General features: G+C 33.1%; 2 protein-coding genes across 7 annotated transcripts; one reads left to right on the forward strand and one right to left on the reverse strand.

Moving 5' to 3' along the window:
- Positions 1-1,312: 1,312 nt before the first annotated feature.
- On the forward strand, positions 1,313-10,547 carry LOC108320593 (uncharacterized). Of its 6 annotated transcripts, none has more exons than XM_052868586.1 (16): positions 1,314-1,611; positions 2,083-2,690; positions 3,314-3,425; positions 3,515-3,716; positions 4,834-4,920; positions 4,995-5,054; positions 5,144-5,230; positions 6,458-6,529; positions 6,829-6,884; positions 7,597-7,682; positions 7,924-8,014; positions 8,100-8,162; positions 8,316-8,448; positions 9,353-9,433; positions 9,893-9,966; positions 10,113-10,547. In XM_052868586.1, the coding sequence occupies exons 2-16, from the start codon at positions 2,126-2,128 to the stop codon at positions 10,186-10,188; spliced, it is 1,845 nt and encodes a 614-aa protein (XP_052724546.1). In that variant the 5' UTR covers positions 1,314-1,611; positions 2,083-2,125; the 3' UTR covers positions 10,189-10,547. The 6 variants fall into 6 exon arrangements, 5 of the variants coding, with proteins under 5 accessions (XP_052724547.1, XP_052724546.1, XP_017407535.1 ...); XM_017552046.2 differs by having other exon boundaries at positions 1,315-1,611; positions 8,100-8,257; positions 8,357-8,448; XM_017552048.2 differs by having other exon boundaries at positions 1,315-1,611; positions 3,317-3,425; positions 8,100-8,257; positions 8,357-8,448.
- Positions 10,548-11,472: 925 nt separating this feature from the next.
- Positions 11,473-18,418, reverse strand: LOC108320411 (uncharacterized). The gene is made up of 11 exons (XM_052868549.1): positions 18,223-18,418; positions 17,973-18,038; positions 17,782-17,849; positions 17,182-17,215; positions 16,941-17,010; positions 16,733-16,790; positions 16,366-16,494; positions 13,810-13,901; positions 13,385-13,463; positions 11,959-12,037; positions 11,473-11,883 (listed from the first exon to the last, which is right to left on the reverse strand). The coding sequence occupies exons 1-11, from the start codon at positions 18,227-18,229 to the stop codon at positions 11,801-11,803; spliced, it is 765 nt and encodes a 254-aa protein (XP_052724509.1). The 5' UTR covers positions 18,230-18,418; the 3' UTR covers positions 11,473-11,800.
- Positions 18,419-20,275: the final 1,857 nt, after the last annotated feature.

Consider the following 20,275-nt stretch of genomic DNA (forward strand, 5'->3'; position numbering starts at 1 on the left):
CACATATCTACTATGTCTATACACATTATATAATGTAAGAAATATTTAATTATTAACCAGTTCCTTACTAATTATATTTTTAAGTTAAATTATCATTCAGAACACTTGTCGGGGACATATCAGGAGTTGGATAGTTAAAAAAATCATATTAACTAAAAGTTAATACATAATAAAAATTTCATATTTTAAATATTCTATGAAAATTCTAATGTGATATATAGTGGAAACAATTACGTTATGTGTCCATGTTTTTTAGTAAACTTTTATTAAATTATTAAATGATTGTTATTAAAAATTATTATAAAAATAATTTGTATAATTTTTTATTACAAATAATTATTTGAATTTTAAAAAATAGTTATTGAAATAATAAGATGGAAAAATAATTATTTTAATTTATTAAAATAATCAAATTTAGATTAACAGACTAAAAATGAAAATATAATTATTTTAGTTCAAAACAATGATTATCTAAGGAGTAAGATTAAAAGAAAAAAATTATATACACCAAAATAATTGACATGAAAGTGATGAATATATTGTATTTCTTTTAATTAAAATTTCATTACCTTTCAAACCAAAACCAAAATTCCTGTGAAGTATGATATGTGTTTTTAGCTTTTTCTATTTGATAGCAAATTTGATAATGTTAAAAATTAAAATATGATAAATGAAATCTACATTCCTTAAATGTATCTCTCTTAAAGCAATTTAAAACTTAAAAAAAGTCGTGCATTTTTATTCATGGCACACTTTATTTCATGAACGGTTTTCAATGAGTTTTAATTAATTAAAGAGAGTAATTTAAAGATAATATGATGGATATCATGTTCCTAAGAGTGCAACTAATTAATTAGTTTTTTTTTTAAATACATGAAAATATCGTGTTTTGATATATTCATGAGTCATAATAACTTGAAATCATTTTAGATCATTTCTTCATTAAAATTAAAATAGGAACCTTGCATTTTATGGATTACAATTCTTAGTTCACAACGACCTTGTTATGCTCACATTTTAAAACGCAAAAAATAAAAAAATAAATCGACAATTTTCATTAAATTTTTTATAAAAACAATACTCTTAACTAAAAGTAAATTACCTACAATTGTTTTTAAAAACTACTCAAATTTGTTTTTCTTGTTGTACTATGAAATACTCAGCAGGAAAGGGATACCTTCGTGAGGAAGACATATTTTTCTTATTTTGAAGATAAATTAATTTATTTTAAATAAAAATATTGCTCTATAATAAATAAAAACATTGAAAAATTAAATAATCTATATGTGAAACTTATTTCCAAAAAAATTTCCGAAATATACATCCTGGTCACTCTTCACTGCCCCCACTTTCTTCGATTTCTGAAATACCTAACAAAACAAACAGTTCCAGAAACAATCATTAAACTCCCCAGCTATGTTTTTTGTTCCACACACATCAAACTCCACTCTCTAACCTCAATTTCGAATTAAAGTTTCCTCCTTTTACTGTTCCAATCTCCCCTCTTTGATCTCACTTGCACGAGATGCTCAAAACCTCCACTTTTCTAGTCTGTCACTTTGGTTCAATTTCTTATGGTATTTGAGCTCAGTGGTCAAATTCAACTTCTGGGTATTTCTGCAAATTTAATTATCATTTGTTGGTTGTTGGAAAAAAAACAATTTTTTGCTCCATCAGGTGTGGTGTTTGTGGACACTGGCCTTTTGTGTTTGTGAGGATTATGAGATTTATGCTCTGCCTTGGGGTTTGAATGATTGTCAGCTCCGATGGGTGCTAGCTAGAATGGGGTTGAGGGAAGTTTTGAAAGAGTTTATTCAATTTAAATGTTGTCTGCGTACTAGAAATGGTGTTCATGTTTGAGATTTTTGTTAATTTTTGTTTTGAAGAACTCAAGCCTGCCTAGCCAGTGCCACTGTTATGATGTCTATTCGAGTGGTAGGGTACTTTATGTTGTCCATGTCTATTCCAGGTCAATTGCGCCAACTAATTTAGACATGTGTTTGTCTTGTGGATGAGTTTGGTTTGTTTGTTCCGTTAATTCTAAAATAGGTAAGTTGGTGATTTGATGTATATCTTTTGCAGAAAGCAAATCATTTAAAATTCGCTTTGAGGGCTGTCATGCTGAATGTTGTTGCCAACCAGTGGAGTAGTAGGGATGAATTCTGTAATGGATGATATGGCTTTGATTCAACAAAGTCAGAGACATAATTTGGTTGTGAGAGAACTTGGTGAGGAGATTGATTTAGAAATTGGACCTGGGGATGATGACCCTTCGTTTGGTAATGCTACTCTAATTGCAGCACCAATGCGGGAATCTTCCGCAGAAGAACATGGTGAGAGCAAGCAGATGGGGATGGTTTCTCAACTTTCTAATGATGCTCAAGATATGTCCAAGAACCAGCAAGTGAAAAGGAAGAAAAAGGTTGTTAAAAGATGGAGAGAAGAATGGGCGGACACCTATAAATGGGCTTTTGTAGATATGAAGGATGGGACACCTAGGATTTTCTGCTCTGTCTGCAGGGAGTATGGGCGAAAGCATAGAAGAAATCCTTATGGGAATGAGGGCAGTCGTAATATGCAAATGAGTGCTCTGGAAGAACACAATAACAGTTTGCTTCACAAAGAGGCTCTTCGTCTTCAAATGGCCTCCAAAGATAAAATTGTGGTTGACAAGCCTGTTTACGTAAAAGGTTGGCCTCCTCAGCATGCTGACTGGCATGGAAAGATAATATTTTGAGCACTGTCTATGAATATGTTGATGGTCGTATACTGAGTTTTCAAATAGTTGAATTATATCACTTGGTGTGCTCTTTACCTATTTATTTTACATTGTGGTCATTAGTTCTTAATAGATATTTATGTAAATTATGTTGGAATTTTAAGAAAGATGCAGTTTATCAATTTTATAGGATAATAGGAATCTGCCTCGCTGATCAATTTTGTTAGTTCCTCCTTTATACTTAAACAGTGGTACATTCTCTGGACCTGGTCCATAATATTCAAATCTGAATACATGAACAGTAAAGATACTTTCAGTTCTTATTTGAGTTTTTCTATCCTTTCCTGATATTGAACAGTCAGACTTCAGATTGTCATTACTCTAGCAAATTTCAGTTTATTTCTGTTGTTCTGTATGATAGAATTTCTATTTTACAATTGATATATTAAATTTCTTGAAATTAAAATATTTTGGATGTCTACACACTAAATAGTATGTTGAGTTGATAAGAAGTTATCTTCTTTGTTATGACGGTACTTATGTTTTGGGTATTGTCTGACAATTCTATAATTGAACTTGCCATGTTAAAAACAGCAGGATCAATACTTGAAGCTACACTAAAAAGGGATCCTCATGAGTTTGAATTCATTCAGGCAGTCCAGGAAGCAGTTCAAGCCCTTGAAAGAGTCATAGCAAAAAATTCTCGGTGTGCTTTTATTCCAATGGCTATAATTATGTATTTATCTATCAACAAATGATTTTTGGATGCATCTAATGAATATTCTCATGTTTCAGATATGTTAATATAATGGAGCGCTTGTTGGAACCTGAACGAATGATTGTTTTTCGAGTATCATGGGTGGATGATAGGGGTGAGACACATGTAAATCGAGGCTTTAGGGTACAATTTAACCAGTCGATGGGTCCATGTAGGGGAGGTATTCGTTTTCATCCATCAATGAATTTAAGTATTGCCAAGTTCCTTGGTTTTGAACAGGTATTATGAGTATTTTTGGTATTCATATATATAACATTATTTCTTATAAGTAATGGCTTAAATCTTGCAGAATTAAACCTTTTTTAATGCCATCACATTTTTTTTCCATGAATTGGAAGCTAATATACTTCCTTTTTAATCCTTTGAGCTATTACTCAACAAGAGTGCACATTATATATAAAATATTTTCTTCCTTTTTTTTTGGGGTGGACAAGGTGGGGGGAGTCATGTAATCATCAATCCCCCTACATTTGGGCTGTATGTTAAATACTTACGTTTTACATTTCATCACCATGGTAGAACCCACCTTTTTCTTTTCTTATTTTTCTTTTAACATCATCTGATGTCACTATTAGGGGGTATTAGTTGTCTGTATATCTGATTTTAACAGATCAAACACATAATAAATGAGAGAACAAATAAGCAAATACGAGTGCTTGCATATGCAATGTCCATATAGAATTCAAGGGTGTAGGAGTAAAACAATAAGAGAGAGAGAGAGAGAGAGAATAAATGTCAGGGTGATATTAAACAGATGGTGAGAGCACATAATGAATACGGAGGGGGCAGGGTCAGTGTTGGAGTTTTTTTAAATACTCTCTTTAGGTGAATTTTGCGACATGGATTTCTTAGATGCCTAAAATTGGTTGGTACCTATTACACTAACATAGGATGCATGAGTTTGATTTATTTTATGTATGTGCTTGATTTCTTCTACTAATGTGTTTTTACTGCACATGTAGGTATGCTGTTTATGTGCAATTGATAAGCAAACCTTCCAATTTCTTATCTGCCTAATATAATTAAGGCAGTAAATTTAAAATGTGAAAATCAGCACTGTATGCCATACCTCTAAAATATTTCCTAATATAAAGATTGGCAAGATCTTCGAAGTATTTCTAACATGGATAGATCTTGTGTGACCTATTTACTTTATGTTAGGAGATATAATGATTGAGACAGAAAACCTGCATTCATTCAAAATATTATTTTTTTCCGTAATAAGGTGTAGAGTTTAGTTGAGTAACAGTGTGTATCTTGAAGCCTTTCTTTTTTATTCTGAGTTGCATTTTTGTTTTGGTCCACTTTTAGTTTAACAATACAATCTTCTCTACAGACTTTAAAGAATGCCTTATCGCCATACAAATTAGGAGGAGCAGCTGGTGGAAGTGATTTTGATCCAAAAGGAAAAAGTGATAATGAGGTAAATTTTCATATTATTCAATTTGATCTCTAGTGGTTTTATAATTACTAAATGTTACTTTGATAAGTTGGCAGATTATGCGATTTTGCCAAAGTTTCATGAGTGAGATGTATCGCTACCTAGGGCCTGACAAGGTAACTGAGCATATTATTTTTCTACATCTTTTAACTGTGCCACATCCAAGTCCTATTTCATGTATATTCTTGTGATGAATGTCTATCAGGACCTTCCATCAGAGGAAATGGGTGTTGGTACTCGAGAAATGGGATATCTTTTTGGACAGTATAGACGTCTCGCTGGTCATTTTCAGGTAATGCAACCATAACAAACGATTTAGTGTAAAAATAAATATTTTACCTTTTTCTTATGTATTTTCCTCTGTATGTTTATCCCTCACACCTGAATTGCTTAATGCATTTTATGTAAAATGTCAATAAATCTCATTGACCAAGGGAAAAGTGAGTAAATAGGTAGAACAAACTCAAAGACATGCATCTTCCATTTGCAAACCTAGAGTAAGTATTATTGTCTACATATTTTGTAATTTTGATCATCCTTTTGTTGTTAGCTTATCTCTTTTGAAGTACAATGATGTAGTAGATCTGCGTTAACTTTCCCCTTAATTTTTCCTATCCTCTAGAGAATCTCTCGATGTTCTTATGGTTAAGGTTGGGCATGTGTGGAGAAGATCTACCGAAGCCCTGGTTAGGAGAGTAGATCACTAGTGGCAGGGGGAGGTTAAGAAAAAATTGTGATGAAAACCGTCAAGGAGTATGTATGGGCATGATTTATGATACAAAATTAGCACATTGTTTGACTCATGTAATTACTACACCATAGTTGTTAATAGCTCCCTTTAGCGGCACAATAGTCATGCAACAGTGTATGCTAGCATCCGAATGCTATCCAAACCTATAGTGGAGCATTTTTATGTAGCAGGCTAGCAGGAGTCACAGCTATGAATTGCTTCCTTCAGCCTAGAAATTTGTGGCCATTGTGCCTGCTACTGTTGACAAAAGGAAAATTCCCTCACTCACTACCCTTTTTCTTTTTTGGTACTTTTGTCTGAGATAGGGTTTTTTTAATAAGAATGGCTAGGTTTATGTTGTGAGAAGTTCAGAACAAACATGAGACCTAACAGCAGTGTGGCCAAAGAGCACCTTGATTTTGGTAAACATGTTCATTTATGGCAACTCAGTTCTTATGGCAGTTGGGGTGTTGTTTCTGTCTTTCTGGTGAATCGACATCTTGTTCTACAGTTTTGTTCTGTTTTCTCTCCAAAGCAGCTTTTTGTTTTCTCCATCCATCAGATTGACATGTTCCCTTCATTGTATTGTCGTATTTCTTTTTCTTTACTTATAAGTTTTAATTTGAGTCTTGAGCGACCACATGACTACTCTGTTTTTTTATTTATTGACTTTTGTGGTTATAAGCTTGTGTACTTAGCTTAAGACTCTTATAAATATTGACATTTGTGGAAGAAAGAAAACTATTTTTTTTGTTGGGTAATTTTCATATGTATCCCTCACTTATGCAGGGAAGTTTTACAGGGCCAAGGATCTTTTGGTCTGGCTCCAGTCTTCGACCTGAAGCTACTGGCTATGGACTGGTAATTTCAATGTTTAATTCTTGATATCTATGGGTGTATGGTGGGATATGTAATTTGGAGTGGTTATGTATGAATTGAGCTTTTTGGTAGCCTTCCATTTTCTTATGCATTTCCTTGTTCAATAAAAAAGAAGAGAATATCTAACCACTATTGTTTAAAATCTCAAATAAGGCAACTCATCATATCAGAGGAAAGAGCATGTAAGATGGAAGTTCATTCTAGCCTAATCATCATAAAAAGGTTCTGCATTCCTAGTTTAAAGTTATTAAATTTTTAACAAGTTTGTCATTCTTCTGCAGGTTTTCTTTGCGCAGATCATGCTTGCTGACATGAATAAAGAACTTAAAGGATTAAGGTTTTTATTTTAATTTCGATCATTGCATAAATATTGTTGCTATTGACTCTATTAATAAGTGGACTTTAAGTCTAACTCAATCCCACAAAACTGGCTTGTAAGGTGAGGTTTTCATCCACATATATACTCTAAATTGGTCTTATCTCTAATCGATGTAGGACTTTCAACACACTCCCTCACGCTGAGGTATATACATCTTATGCGTGAGACTAGATATTAATAGATGGTCCCGATAGCAGGTGGAATGATATGGCCAACAAAACACAAATCTCACTAGGATAGATTGTAACTCATGGATCTGATACTATGATAAGAAATGGACTTTAAGCCTAACTCAATCCAGTAAAACCAGCTTATAAGGTGAGGTTTGCACCTACATATATACCTCAAATTGGCTTTATCTATAATCGATATGGAGCTTCCAACAAACTCATTAATTATCGGTGCTACCTTCTTGACCCTCATTTCCTTGTTATAATTAAGTATCTTTATGAGGATTTGAATATTTTATTTTTGACTCGGTAGTATTTTTCTTGAGTTATGAATTCCATTAATGTTAGATACTTGAAAACTCTTATTTTCTATAATTTAATTTATTAACTTATTAGATTCTTTTTAAGACAATTATCTGGTGTGAAATTTCTTGCTTCCTAAATTGGTTTCCACTCAGTTGTGATCCTGGAATACTCTTCTAATTTATAATTTCCTGTAGATGTGTTGTGAGCGGCTCTGGAAAGATTGCAATGCATGTTTTGGAGAAGCTAATTGCTTATGGTGCACTTCCCATTTCAGTATCAGGTAATTTTGTATTTTAATGATTTTGAATATAATGGGGCTACTGCATAGGATGCTTTGTCTGTGTTCATTTATTTTAGCAAGAATGAAAATTTGCGCTATGTTACTGCATAAGTTTTCATCTTTATATATAGATCATCATTAAGAATTGTACTAATTGAATCTAGAGTTCCCATATCATTTTGGGTACCTTTGTGTATCACCCTGGTCAAGGAGTATGTTTTTTAAAAAAGGCATTTGTCAGATTCCAGAGGATATTTGGTTGATGAGGATGGATTTGACTACATGAAAATATCATTTCTGAGAGACATCAAAGCTCAGCAAAGAAGTTTGCGGTTTGTATCATTTCTGTTGTTTGTTTATGCTTTATGCTTGCTTACTGTGTATAATTTCACTGGTTCATAAATTGACAATATGTAGAGACTATTCAAAAACCTATGCTCGGTCCAAATATTATGATGAAGCAAAACCGTGGAGTGAAAGGTGTGATGTTGCATTTGCTTGTGCTTCACATAATGAAATTGATCAATCTGATGCCATTAACTTGGTTAATTCAGGTTGTCGTATACTTGTAGAAGGTAGTTGTTCTTCTAACTTCTGAGCCATATATGGCTTGTGCCCTTCCTCTTCTTCCAGGTATATTCTAATAGAAGCTACTTGTTCAATTCAAATACCAGGTTCAAACATGCCTTGTACCCCTGACGCAGTTCAGATTTTCAGAAAAGCTAGTGTTCTCATTGCTCCTGCAATGGCTGCTGGTGCTGGAGGGGTGAGATTAAAATTATTGCATACTATTGCCCTCACCTTAACCGAAGCAACACAACATTGATGATCATAGTGCGGCCACTTTTATTTTGAATGCAACCATGATGAAAATGCTAACATAATCCACCGTAATTGAGAATGTTTATGGAAAATTAGTTCTGTATTGTAATTTATTTATTAGCCATCAGTTGGAATGGGGACGTAGAGAAACAGGAAAGGAGATGGAATAGTTTTGTACTGTTGGGTCCTTGTGTGCAGAACTTAACATCTTCAATTTCCCCCAAAATTTCCTGCATAGCATTAGTTGTTTAATGAATACTTCCCTGCACTAAACCTTCATTAGATGTGAATATTTCGCAGGTGATGAGCGTGAGCCTTGGCTCAACATAAGTTTTTGTTGTATGACTAATGATAATTGGTTCTAGTCAAGCAAATAGCCTCTCATGTGTATATCTGACTTTCTTCAGCCTCTAAAATACTGAGGTTCTCTCCCACACTTTTGTACATGCTAAAGCGATACCATCATTAACTAGAAGGTTCATTTGACAATGATTTAATTGACTACCAAACCAACTATATAATCAGTTGAGCTAGCACAGCAAAGCAGTCCATTGATATCTCTAATGTGGGATCCCCTTGTGGAGTGCTATATGCAATTACATGAACAACTCTTTAGAATTATTAGAACCTCTAGTCAAGCTGTGCCTGAATAGGCTTATTTTAACTATTAACATTAATCATTTAACAGTAAAATATCAAATTGGAACTCTGATCGCAAGCTTATGTTGGATTGATTAACATCATTTAATTGATCTCCTGTTCAACTTTTAGATTCCATTTCAACATCAAACATTAGACAAGACATTTGGATGGACCTTTCTTCAGTCATCTGTTTTCCTTGCCTGCAGGTTGTAGCTGGAGAACTTGAACTGAATCATGAATGCAGTTTGATGCACTGGTCACCGGAGGACTTTGAATCTAAATTGCAGGTACTTTTGCGAAATCAAATTGCTTTTGCACACTATATTGTTTGCCTTTTAAGAATAGTAAATGGTAGTTTGGTTTGATATCATCTTTGTTGTATGAATGCTCTTATTTACACTTCCTATTTAAACTGAACTGAGCTCATTCTTCCACTCTTTTTGAAAAGAATTATAATGAACTCGGTTATGTTTATATGCGCAAAGGAACACATTATGGATTGAGTTGTGTACATGTGTGCATGTATTTGAGGTTTTCTGTTTTTGGTTTTGGGCTATGAGTTTGACAATTATAGTATACATGAGGCACATTAAGAATGTTATGACTGGTGCCAGATGAAATTTGACATATAGCTTAAGTGGAAATTGAGTCATCAATGTTTAATATTTTTTCTTTCACGCTTCATTATGCATCAGTCACATACTGTTTTTATACCAACTCATCAAATTTGCTGTTTCTTTGGGCAGGAAGCAATGAAACAGACTTATCAGAGAGCTATAAAAGCTGCAACTGACTTTGGTTATCAAAAAGAAAGCCCTGAGTAAGTTTTTATTTTCAGTAACATTACAACAATGGTAACTGTAGATTCTTGCTATGGATTTTTTTTAATGATCATTCATCTTGAAATGTCTTTCTTTTAATATGCTGCCGTAGTTAATGTTTACTATTTGCTTGTTGTCATGCCAGGGCTCTGGTGCATGGAGCAGTCATATCTGCCTTTCTAACCATTGCCCAAGCCATGACTGATCAAGGTTCTATATAGAAGTTTATATAGCAATGTTTTGAATGCATCCAAATATTGATGTTTGCAATTGGCACCATGGTTGAAAATCTCCATTCACGGAATAGTCCAAAGCATTGTTGATTCTAGTGTCAAGTTGTCAATGATAGGTGACACTATTGCCAAAGCATGTTTCCTTGTAAAATATGTAATCAAATGTAAGAAAAATTAGACTTAGAAAAGAATTTAGAGGACAAATTTTAGTTTAACAACCAGAAAATGCATATTTATTATTGCCATGTGAAAGGAGAAATTGTCCTTGGCTATTTAAATCCGGCTTGAGAAATATTTGGATATTGAAATTTGAAATAAATGCTGAGAGTTTGAAAATTGAAATTAAAGTGAGAAAATCAGTCAATTGAGTTTAATTGAAATGAGAAGAATGGCTACATCAAGTTTTGCTTATTATATGCATTTCAAAGCTTTCTTCCTGACACTTACCTATATTTCAAAGTGTAAGCAATTAGATACCTTAGGATAGGTTCAATTTGAGATAGTTTTTAAGGTCATTGGTTGTATTCTTGTTATTAGCAATCGATTTTGGATGCTAAATTTTAAGTATTTCCTTTACATCGAGAAAAGACATTCATTAATTAAAGATTGTGCAAAAGGCACTGATTTCAATTAACTTAAGAACATTTTTTGTTTATACTTTCATGTACTTTGTTAACTTTTTCATATTCTTTAAAAAATAAAGAAAAATACTATTCATAAACTATGAAAATCATATTTATTTACTTTTTATACTTGTCTTTAATGACTCTCTTGATTTTGTAGTTTAATAAATTTTAACTAGAGAAATACGTACTTAAGAGTTATTTTTATTTTCTAGTGTTTAATAAATTTTAACTGCTGATAAAAATGTGTTTAAAAAATGAATTAGATAACTGGTTGCTAGAAATTCTAAGTATAAAAAAATTGAAAGAAATTTATAAAACGAAATAGTTAATGCAAAAGTTGAATAATGAACCAATCCAAACTATAACGTCTGAATCAGATTCAATATAGTAGTCAAATCAAAATATAATTTACCGTTACAATGAGATCGAATTACTTTTAACCTAAACCACAAACGCCATCACTTCGAAATTCACATTTATAGCTTACATTAAATGCAGTAATAAACAGTGCTCCTGTGGGCAAGTTAGAAATGTTCATTTACGAGTGGTTAAAAATAAAATGGAATGCCAAATATTTTTTCTTACTTTGGTGACGACATTCAGCCGACCAAATTGGTCAAGGAGTTCGTATTTCATTCATGATATATAACCATTGAAACAAAATTTATCTTATTTCTTCTACTTCAAAATGAGTTATAAAGCTGTTTATCCATAAGACACTGATTTCATTACAATTCAAGGATGATGACTACAAACAAAAAATATTTCTTTTATATCAAACGGTGCTCATGTGAAATAGAATATCACACATCAAACACTTTTGCATTGTACCTGATAATATCATAAACCAAATCACCCCCACTTCTAGAAAGATGGCAGAAACTCCCTCTCCCTCAGAGTGAGAGGCAACATGTAAAACTCTGCCAGATATGCAAACTGTAAAACTCTGCCGGATATGCAGCAGCATATTCAATTTAACTAGCTCTCCTGGAAGAATGTGCGGATGAATCAGATTTTTCTGCCAGATAATGCTCAAGCATATCCTCCTCGTCATCATCTGCCGAGACAAACATACAACACTTACAAACTAAGAGGATTTGATTCAAAGAAACAGAAAGAATGAGAAGTGTACCTTCAAAATCATCTTCATCAAAGTCAATATCTTCCTCGTCCTCCAGATCAGATTCCTCATTGACAGCAGCCACACCTTTCTGTGAATGAACAAAAACAGCTGGTATATTTATATATGTTCACAAAATTTAAGAGAATTATAATGGGAATTAGATTCTAAAAAACATGATCCATTAACCAAGTGCGATGGTTGATGGAATTTTAAGAGAATCATCCGTTATGGATTGTTCTATAGGTAAGATTAATTAACAAGGAACCTTGGATAACAACCGGGATGTATTAGACACTGCTGTGGTTAAATTTTGTATGAAGTAAATTTAGAGGTAACTGGGCCACCAGTGATAAATTTTACATCTCAAACTTTGCAATAATAATCTCAACTCTTTCAATAGGAAGGCACCATTTTCCAAAAAATTCTATAGTCTGAGGACCTTTTCTCAGACATTATCAATTAACAGTTGGAGTTTGTTAGGGTATAAGGTGGGAGGTAATGAGAAGAAGAAGAAAGGTAGGAGGGAAGTGAGGCCGAACAGTGGAAGGCATGGAGAGGTAAGGCCGAACGGTGGACAAAGGGAACGGTCAGACCGAACGATGGACAAAGGGGAGCGACCAGTCCGAACGGTGGACAACAGGGAGCGACCAAGCCGAACGGTGGGAGGCAAGGAGCGACCAGGCCAAACGATGGGAGACAAGGAGCGACCAGGCCGAACGGTGGGAAACAGGAAAGGACCTGAGCCGAACGGTTGAAGAATCACCATCTTAACTGCACAGCAGTTAGGGAGGGCGAGAGCTAATTAAAGTAAAAGGACCACAATAGGAGAGAATATTCAGTATAAATTAATTAGAGTAAATAAATATATATCCTAGAGAAATATTCAATATAAGATATTTATAATTAAGGATATATGCTAGGATAATATACGGGGGATATTTATATTAAATATAGAGATATTTATATTAAATGCAGATATATTCTAGGGAAATATTTAGTAAGAGATGGGGCGGGAAATAATTAGTATAAATAAAGCTAGAGTCTAAGGTTAAGGGTATGCTTTTGATTATTGAGTTTTGTGACAGACATTATTGTCTTGTGAGGGAGGTTATGCTCCCAAATAATTGATTATGCTCCCAATTATTGTTTACTTTTGTTTATTCAGATATTACCATCAATAAAAGATATTCATTCATTCAATTCCATTCTTTCATTATTCTTTTGCTTGTTGTGAGTGTGTGAGAGGGTGATTTCGTTACGTCTCCTACTCGGATAAGTATCAGAGTTTCTTTTTAACTAAATATAAAACAATTTCAGGTTAATGGTTTAGTTTAGTAGAAAGTACCAAATTCGCTTGAGTTGTAAAACGTTAACACAACAAATATTAATTTAGGACAACTAGGTACGAATAAGAATAGTTAGGAAAAGAAGATACCGCTCTTCCACTTTCAAACCATTGTCTACCACTGAGCTTCTTTTCCTTAGGCGCTGTGAGCACAGATTCGGGCATTAGCCTGAAATTAGAACAAATTGATTTGGCATTAAAAGGAAAGTAGTTGCAGTAGATTATCAGTAGTTTCTAGTTAGAACTCGTGAATAAAAAGAACTTGGGTAAGAGATTGACTAACTCGTTAATGATTCTACATTTCAAATTTATAATCCACCCACCCCCATTATCTTTCCCCTATCTTCTTACTGCTATATATGATACATACGTTTAAATTCTCTACCCCATCAGATAATCGCGAATCAGGTGTCGTCACATGGACTTGTGAAGTACATTGATTAGCCAACAGAAAACCTTTGTCTTTCAAAATTGTGGATATGATGAAAAGACTTAAAAAACTAAAAGGAGCTTACTTGGCTCGTTCCAATGCTAGTTCCGCTTCAAACCTTTCTCTCCATGCCAAAAATGTTTCAACAGTAACTGGTTCTCCGTGGGGTATCACTATCTAAAATGTTAGATAAATAAAATTATCATGGAGCTTTTAAAACACAGTTTCATAAGCAAATGCATAAAATTATAAAAAGAATATATTGCAGAGGAAATACGACATCCTAAAATGAATCCAGTTACTACAATAACTAATATGATAATTAAGAACTACAAGACAATCCTTTAGAAATCATTAATAGACAAGTAATTATATGAAAAAAATGTCTAGTCTATAATTCTACATGATCATTTACTAAGTGCAATCTAGTGGGAAAGCTTTTCTGACAATCCCAAAGGAGGAAATCAGACAATCAAAACATCTACCACATAGGATAATGAACACTAGTGATTATTGAACGCAATATATTACAGAGAAAATTATTATTTTCCTTTATAGTAAAAAGCATAGGAAGCTACAGGGCATCTAAGCTAAAATAATATCTTTCACTGACCAAATCTACAGATTAAAAAATTAAAGCATCAAATCCAAATGCAAGGTACAAGATTTATTGGAGATAGCGTAACATTCAGTAACAGTGATCTTGTTAGCATTACTCATTAATTAATGAGCCATGAATTTTAAGTTTAATAACTGGAATAGAGCAATTTCTTAAAAGTATAGGATACATACGTAAAGCATACATTAGCGTAAGTAATTAAAATTACAGTCAGTGTGTAACAATAATAATTTTAAAACGTTTTAGGGATAACAAGAATTACACCTTCAATTACTTTCTTATGTTATTTTTGTGTGTGGAAGTCCATTTTTATGCTTTTAAAATTTATGTTGAAATTGTAGGCTTGTAGCAATCTCATTTATAGTCTTTACTAGTATTCAGCGTATGTAGTTCTAATCTTGGCACAAGATGTTATGCACCCAAGGCTTTTCGCATGAGAATGTGCCAGAGATGTAAAAAATTAAAAATTTCAAGAGCATCCACCTAACCTAACAGCTTATGTATTTAGAAGACTTGGTATTCGAAGAAGGTATATTCCAGGCAGCTAATCTTAGGTATTTAGAAACTATACTGTTTACATATACAACTAAAGCGTTTAGAAATAATTTCCTGGAAGTACAAGTCAGCTCATGACCCATACATCTAAGGGAAGGGGTTATATCCCTTCCAATACTAAATGGATAAATTCTGTATGTCGTCGGGGACACAAGAATTAGGGTGGACCACCAATATGTCTAGGAGAGGCCCATTCTCAAATAAGGTTGCTAGGAGGGAAAAGACTCTATCATGCATGGTAGTTATGTGTCTCGTAACTGACTGTTATGGGAATCTGGTTCCTGCATAAGTCCTATGCGGTTGGCAAAAGAGTAGTCCATCCACGCTTATGGGCAAAAAAACTAAGCTTTGATAACATACAACCTAATGTAAAGGAAAAAACATTCCTTAAAGGCAGGCAATTAAGAGAGGCAGGAGATTCTCTACTTTAAAAGGGGGTTCAATGTCTCAGCTAGTCATTACAGGACTCAAGCTCCTGCATCACCACACCAGATGCGGCACCTATACTATAGACTTCTCTGTTTAAGTTTTACCCTTTCAATTTTCATAAGGATCCAGATCCCTTTGAAGGATATAATCCCCCGATCAATTTCTCATTAGTGTTTAAAGGGATCAAATTACCATTCTCTGACATTGATGTCCTATCAAGAATCTTCACCAGTCTACACGTATTAGCTTAAGTATCCTTCTTTATCATGTTAACTTACTCCATCCAAGCTATATATCTGAACTCTAAAGTTTAATCATTTATTTATTCTATATCTTGATACTCTCTACATAAGTATATCCATATTGGATACTATCCGATTCCAGCAGATTCACATGTGCACTAATTCATGCTTTGCAGCTAACTAACATACAGAAATAAATAAAAATATTTAAAAAAAAAAAAATACACTGTTTTTGCACTTGAAATGTAGAAAGCATTGAACTAGATTTGTATTCGGATTAGATACATTTTAGATATTATAATCTGTTTTCATTAAAAAAATGTTTATAACATTGTTCTTTCTTCTTTGGTAATATTGGTAAAAATCAGATAATTTTAAATTTTTCTATTACACAATAAAGTTATTTCCAAATAAGCAAGATTTTAAAGATTATGAGCAAAAGAAAAGCTAAGAAACTATTTTCTAGCCAGCTTCTGTTTTCCCATTTAACACCAACAATTGAATTGATTAATTTAAACACAGAGCCAACTCCTACAAATGACTTCTTGTTCCATACCAACTTTTTCGCAATTTTACTATAAATTTTTTTATTACTTTAGATGATTCAAATGAAAGATAAACTACTTTTCACCCAGCATATCCAACATCCAAAACTAAAACTCGTTTCATAAAATTAATTATAATAATCATAGACTATATCTATAAGTGATAATTGAAATAGTCTGTAAAAATAATTCAATTCAAGTAGACTAACTAAAATTTCTAAAGAAATTTACAAAACAGACAACATTCTTACATCATCTTTGGCTGCCTCTTCTACTTCAGTACTCCCATCAACAGAGTCTTGACAGAACCGGTCAGACAGCCACTCTTTAGCTGAGGTAACAAGTGTGTATATCATAGCCATACCAAGATTTTCAGAAGCCTGTGGAACACAGGTTTTGCATCAAAATATCCATAACCTAGCCAGAATCCACCACAAATCTATAGTTTCATAACCATCAGTTCTTGTGCAAAATGAAAATTCACTAATCACTACAAACATATTAACTTTATAGTGGCTATTAAGATGTCTTTCAATCTGAATAACAACCACTGCAAGAATAACACAAACAATATCTGATCAAACATTAAATACCAACACTGCATTGCAAAATGACTACCTCTTGTAGAAGTTTTTCTTTCAAAATCCTTAGATCTTCAATATGTATTCCTTGCAAACTGTTAGTATAAATGAAAAAAGAAAAAAAAACATATCATAATATTAGTGTTTAATAAAATGAAACGAAAACATCATAATGCACATGAAATTAACAGGACAGACAACTAAAAATATAATAAATATTATAAAATTATAATAGCAATACTAACCTTTTCAAATTTAAAAGGGGAGGTTCATCGGGATATCTTTCTGTGTGTGAAAATATCAAAGCCAGTTGAGCTGAAACAAAAACATCAAATGCGTCCTTCATACATTATGCAGTAAATAATCTCCATCCAAGCAGTATCTTGGGAAGAAAAACAAGATATTCAAACATCTAAAGTACATGTCCAATCAAATTGAACACCAACATGGAAAATAAAATATACTAAAGAGAAAGAAAACACAAACCTGGATTAGTTATTGGCCCATCAGTATCGTCGTCCTGTACAGATGAATAGTATTTAGATAAATATAAGGGTGAGTTTTGCTAAGTTATTTGATTGGGAAGACGTCTCAGTTCCCTACGTAGATTGCATCAGTCGGGGGGAGTGTAAATAAACCCAACTTCTAAATCTCCTAAAGCTAAAACTACAGGAAACTTTGCCCAACAAGCTACATTTAACCAAAAGATGAAATTAATATTATTCCAATTCATTTCAACGAGTGTCATCAGTGAGAACATGTTATTCTCTTCTTCTCAACAACAGAAGAATTTCACTAAATAGAAAAAGAAAAGTAAACTAATATTCCAAATATATGGATTAGAACAACACAAAACACCAAATGTTTCCATCGTAAATAAGCTGCGTAAGAGGAACTATCATGGTTATCCATGCCATGAATTTCACCAACATAGGCACTTCCCACCAGGTAAGAATGAGGCCAGCTATATGGAGTATGAACCCAACAAAACAACTATGTTCTGTTACAAACCAACCCTTCAGACTTGAAAGAAGTACATAAAAAAGGCAAAACACGATAAACCATACTAAAAGGAGTAACGTTTACCTGCGCAACAACCTTTATTTGGAAGCACCTACTGGAAGTATTTAAGCCACTTTCACCAGGGTGTATTTCTACCATGGAACGTCAAACAAAAATATAAAACCTTTTTACTCAGTGAAAAACAATTCCGAATGCCAAGTAAATATGCATGATAATGTACAAATATTTTAAATGTTATTCATATAAAAGCAAACCTTTGAATTCATCCATAAGTATAGCTTCTAATGCTTCAATCTCCATATCTTGTTCTTGTTTGAAGTCTGCGTAAGAAAACACGGTAACAAATAAGTCCTAATTAACGCTGTTGGGAATTTACCCAGAGTCCAAACATAATTGAATAATCAATTTGCAACCAAACCCATAGAATAAAGTTAACATATCATGTAATTGCAAATGAAAAACTATAAAGAGGGAAAAGTAGAAAGATTAAGATCAAAGAAATACCCGTCATGGTTGGAAATTGATGCGAGTGAAAGTGAAGAGATAGAATTGGAATAGAAAGGCGACGTCAGGGCAGCATTACAACTAGAAATAGCTGTGTAGAGGGTGCAGCTTGGCACAGAGAAACCTAACCACTGAAACACTGCTTCCCTTGAAACGGTACGTTTTAACGAGTGATTCGAGCAGTAAAGAGATTTAATCCCTACGTTTTTCAGCTTCTTATGTTCACGGAGAAGTGTATTCTTTAAATTTAAAATAAGTGTTTTTAAAATAATTATTTATTTGAAAATATATAGGATTGATTTGTTTGGGTTTATTCAAAAAAATAAACTTTTATTTTATGTGAATAAGTAAATGTTTTTTTATAAATAAAAATTGTTTGCTTTTAATTATATATATATATATATATATATCAAATAAATAATTTGATAATTATTTTTCTTTCTTATTTAAGGTATCAAATTTGTATTTTTTTTAACCATTTATTCTCTAACTTATCTCTAAATCATCTCTTCATATTTTTCAAATTTCACTTATACATTATCATAGGTAGAGTATTAAAAATCATATTTCTTCTTTAAGCCTAACTAAACAGATATAGCTAAATTAAGTGAGTTTAAAATTCACTTCTTAACATGATATCAGAGTTAGGTTATAGTCAATCTTAATAAGATTTGGATGGGCATAGTGTTTTACCCGCTATCGGGCGACTATTGGATCATCCACTAATGTCTAGTCTTACTCGAGATTTATATACCTCGGCGTGAGGGGGGTGTTGGAAGTCTCACGTCGACTAGAGATAGGGTCAATTCAGAGTATATAAGTGGGTGTAATCCTCACCTTACAAGCCGATTTATGGACTTGAGTTAGGCTTAAAGTTCACTTCTTAATAATGTAAATGAAATTTACTTTGCGTTAATAATTTGGTTTTTTCTTTTTCTTGTTTATTGATTGTGTGTTTTGCTTGACTACTTTTAATATATCCTATTGGTAGGGATTAGCAATGCACAATAAGGATTCCTTGGAGCTTGCCCTTTAAAACTCGCCTTTAACCATTTGTTTAAGTTATTACAAATAACATATTTGTTAGGAGTACTTTTCATAACTCTTTCTTAGTCATTCAGTTTTGTTTCTGTTAACAGAACTTTTCCTTAACCGTTCACATTAAACCATTCAACAAGGGTTTCTTTGCATAACTTTTCATAGAATATACGGTAGGGGTTTGACTGTTTAAAATTAGCACGTTTGGTATAATGACTTTGAATATGATTTTATTATTTGCTTTGGATGCATCGTTAAAACTTCCCGAGCCAAAATCCTATTTAGAATTCCACAAACTTATTGTCGATAAAATGACAACAATTATCAATAACGACCGTATGAGGAAAACCAAAACGGCGTATGACATTTTTCCATACAAATGTCTACACTTGTCAAGCGGTTATGGTTGTCAAAGTTTTTGCTTTTACCCACTTAGTGAAATAGTCTATGAGCATAAGCATAAACTTCTTATGAGCACGATCAACCAGGAAAGGTCCAACAATGTTCATTCCTCACTAGACGAATGGTGAGGAGGAGGATATGCTATGTGATTCCGATGGGGGCATCTTAACATTATTGTCATGCTTTTGACACCTTTTAACTTCTCATCAAAAGTTTTACAGTTTGCCTCCATAGTCGATCAATAATACCTAACTCGTAAGGCTTGAGCTTTAAGTGTTATTCGTTCATTGTGGAGGCCACAAGCACCATTGTGTAACTTATCTAACACATAACATGCTTCTTCCTCTAAGAGGCATTTTAACAAGAGTGTAGAAAACCATATTATGTACACATATTTCTTGATGAAATAAATCGTGTAATCTGTTTTGCCTTCAATGTTCTTGTTCTCTCTTCCCTCGTCCTGGTCTTTCATTTGCATTTTGATCTTCTCCCTTCAATCTTCCCTTCAGTTGTTGATGTAGACAAACATTCCATGGTAGGTTTTGTTAACATTTGTCTTGTGATCGTAGATAGTTGCTCTTTCTCTTTGTCACTTGTCAGTTTAGACAATACG

The sequence above is a fragment of the Vigna angularis genome, chromosome 9, assembly GCF_016808095.1.
Source record: "Vigna angularis cultivar LongXiaoDou No.4 chromosome 9, ASM1680809v1, whole genome shotgun sequence".
In the NCBI taxonomy this organism is placed as follows: domain Eukaryota; kingdom Viridiplantae; phylum Streptophyta; class Magnoliopsida; order Fabales; family Fabaceae; genus Vigna; species Vigna angularis.

Excerpts from the sequence above, each read along its gene's own strand:
- LOC108320411 (XM_052868549.1), bottom strand. Across the intron at positions 13,902-16,365 it reads AAGAGGCAGCCAAAGATGAT|ATAGTGATACCCCACGGAGA; the intron begins GTAAGAATGTTG and ends CTAACATTTTAG. Across the intron at positions 13,464-13,809 it reads CTAGCATTGGAACGAGCCAA|GCTAATGCCCGAATCTGTGC; the intron begins GTAAGCTCCTTT and ends TTCTAATTTCAG.
- LOC108320593 (XM_017552046.2), top strand. The coding sequence starts at position 2,126 with ATGTTGTTGCCAACCAGTGGAGTAGTAGGGATGAATTCTGTAATGGAT. Across the intron at positions 5,231-6,457 it reads GTCTCGCTGGTCATTTTCAG|GGAAGTTTTACAGGGCCAAG; the intron begins GTAATGCAACCA and ends TCACTTATGCAG. Across the intron at positions 6,530-6,828 it reads AAGCTACTGGCTATGGACTG|GTTTTCTTTGCGCAGATCAT; the intron begins GTAATTTCAATG and ends ATTCTTCTGCAG.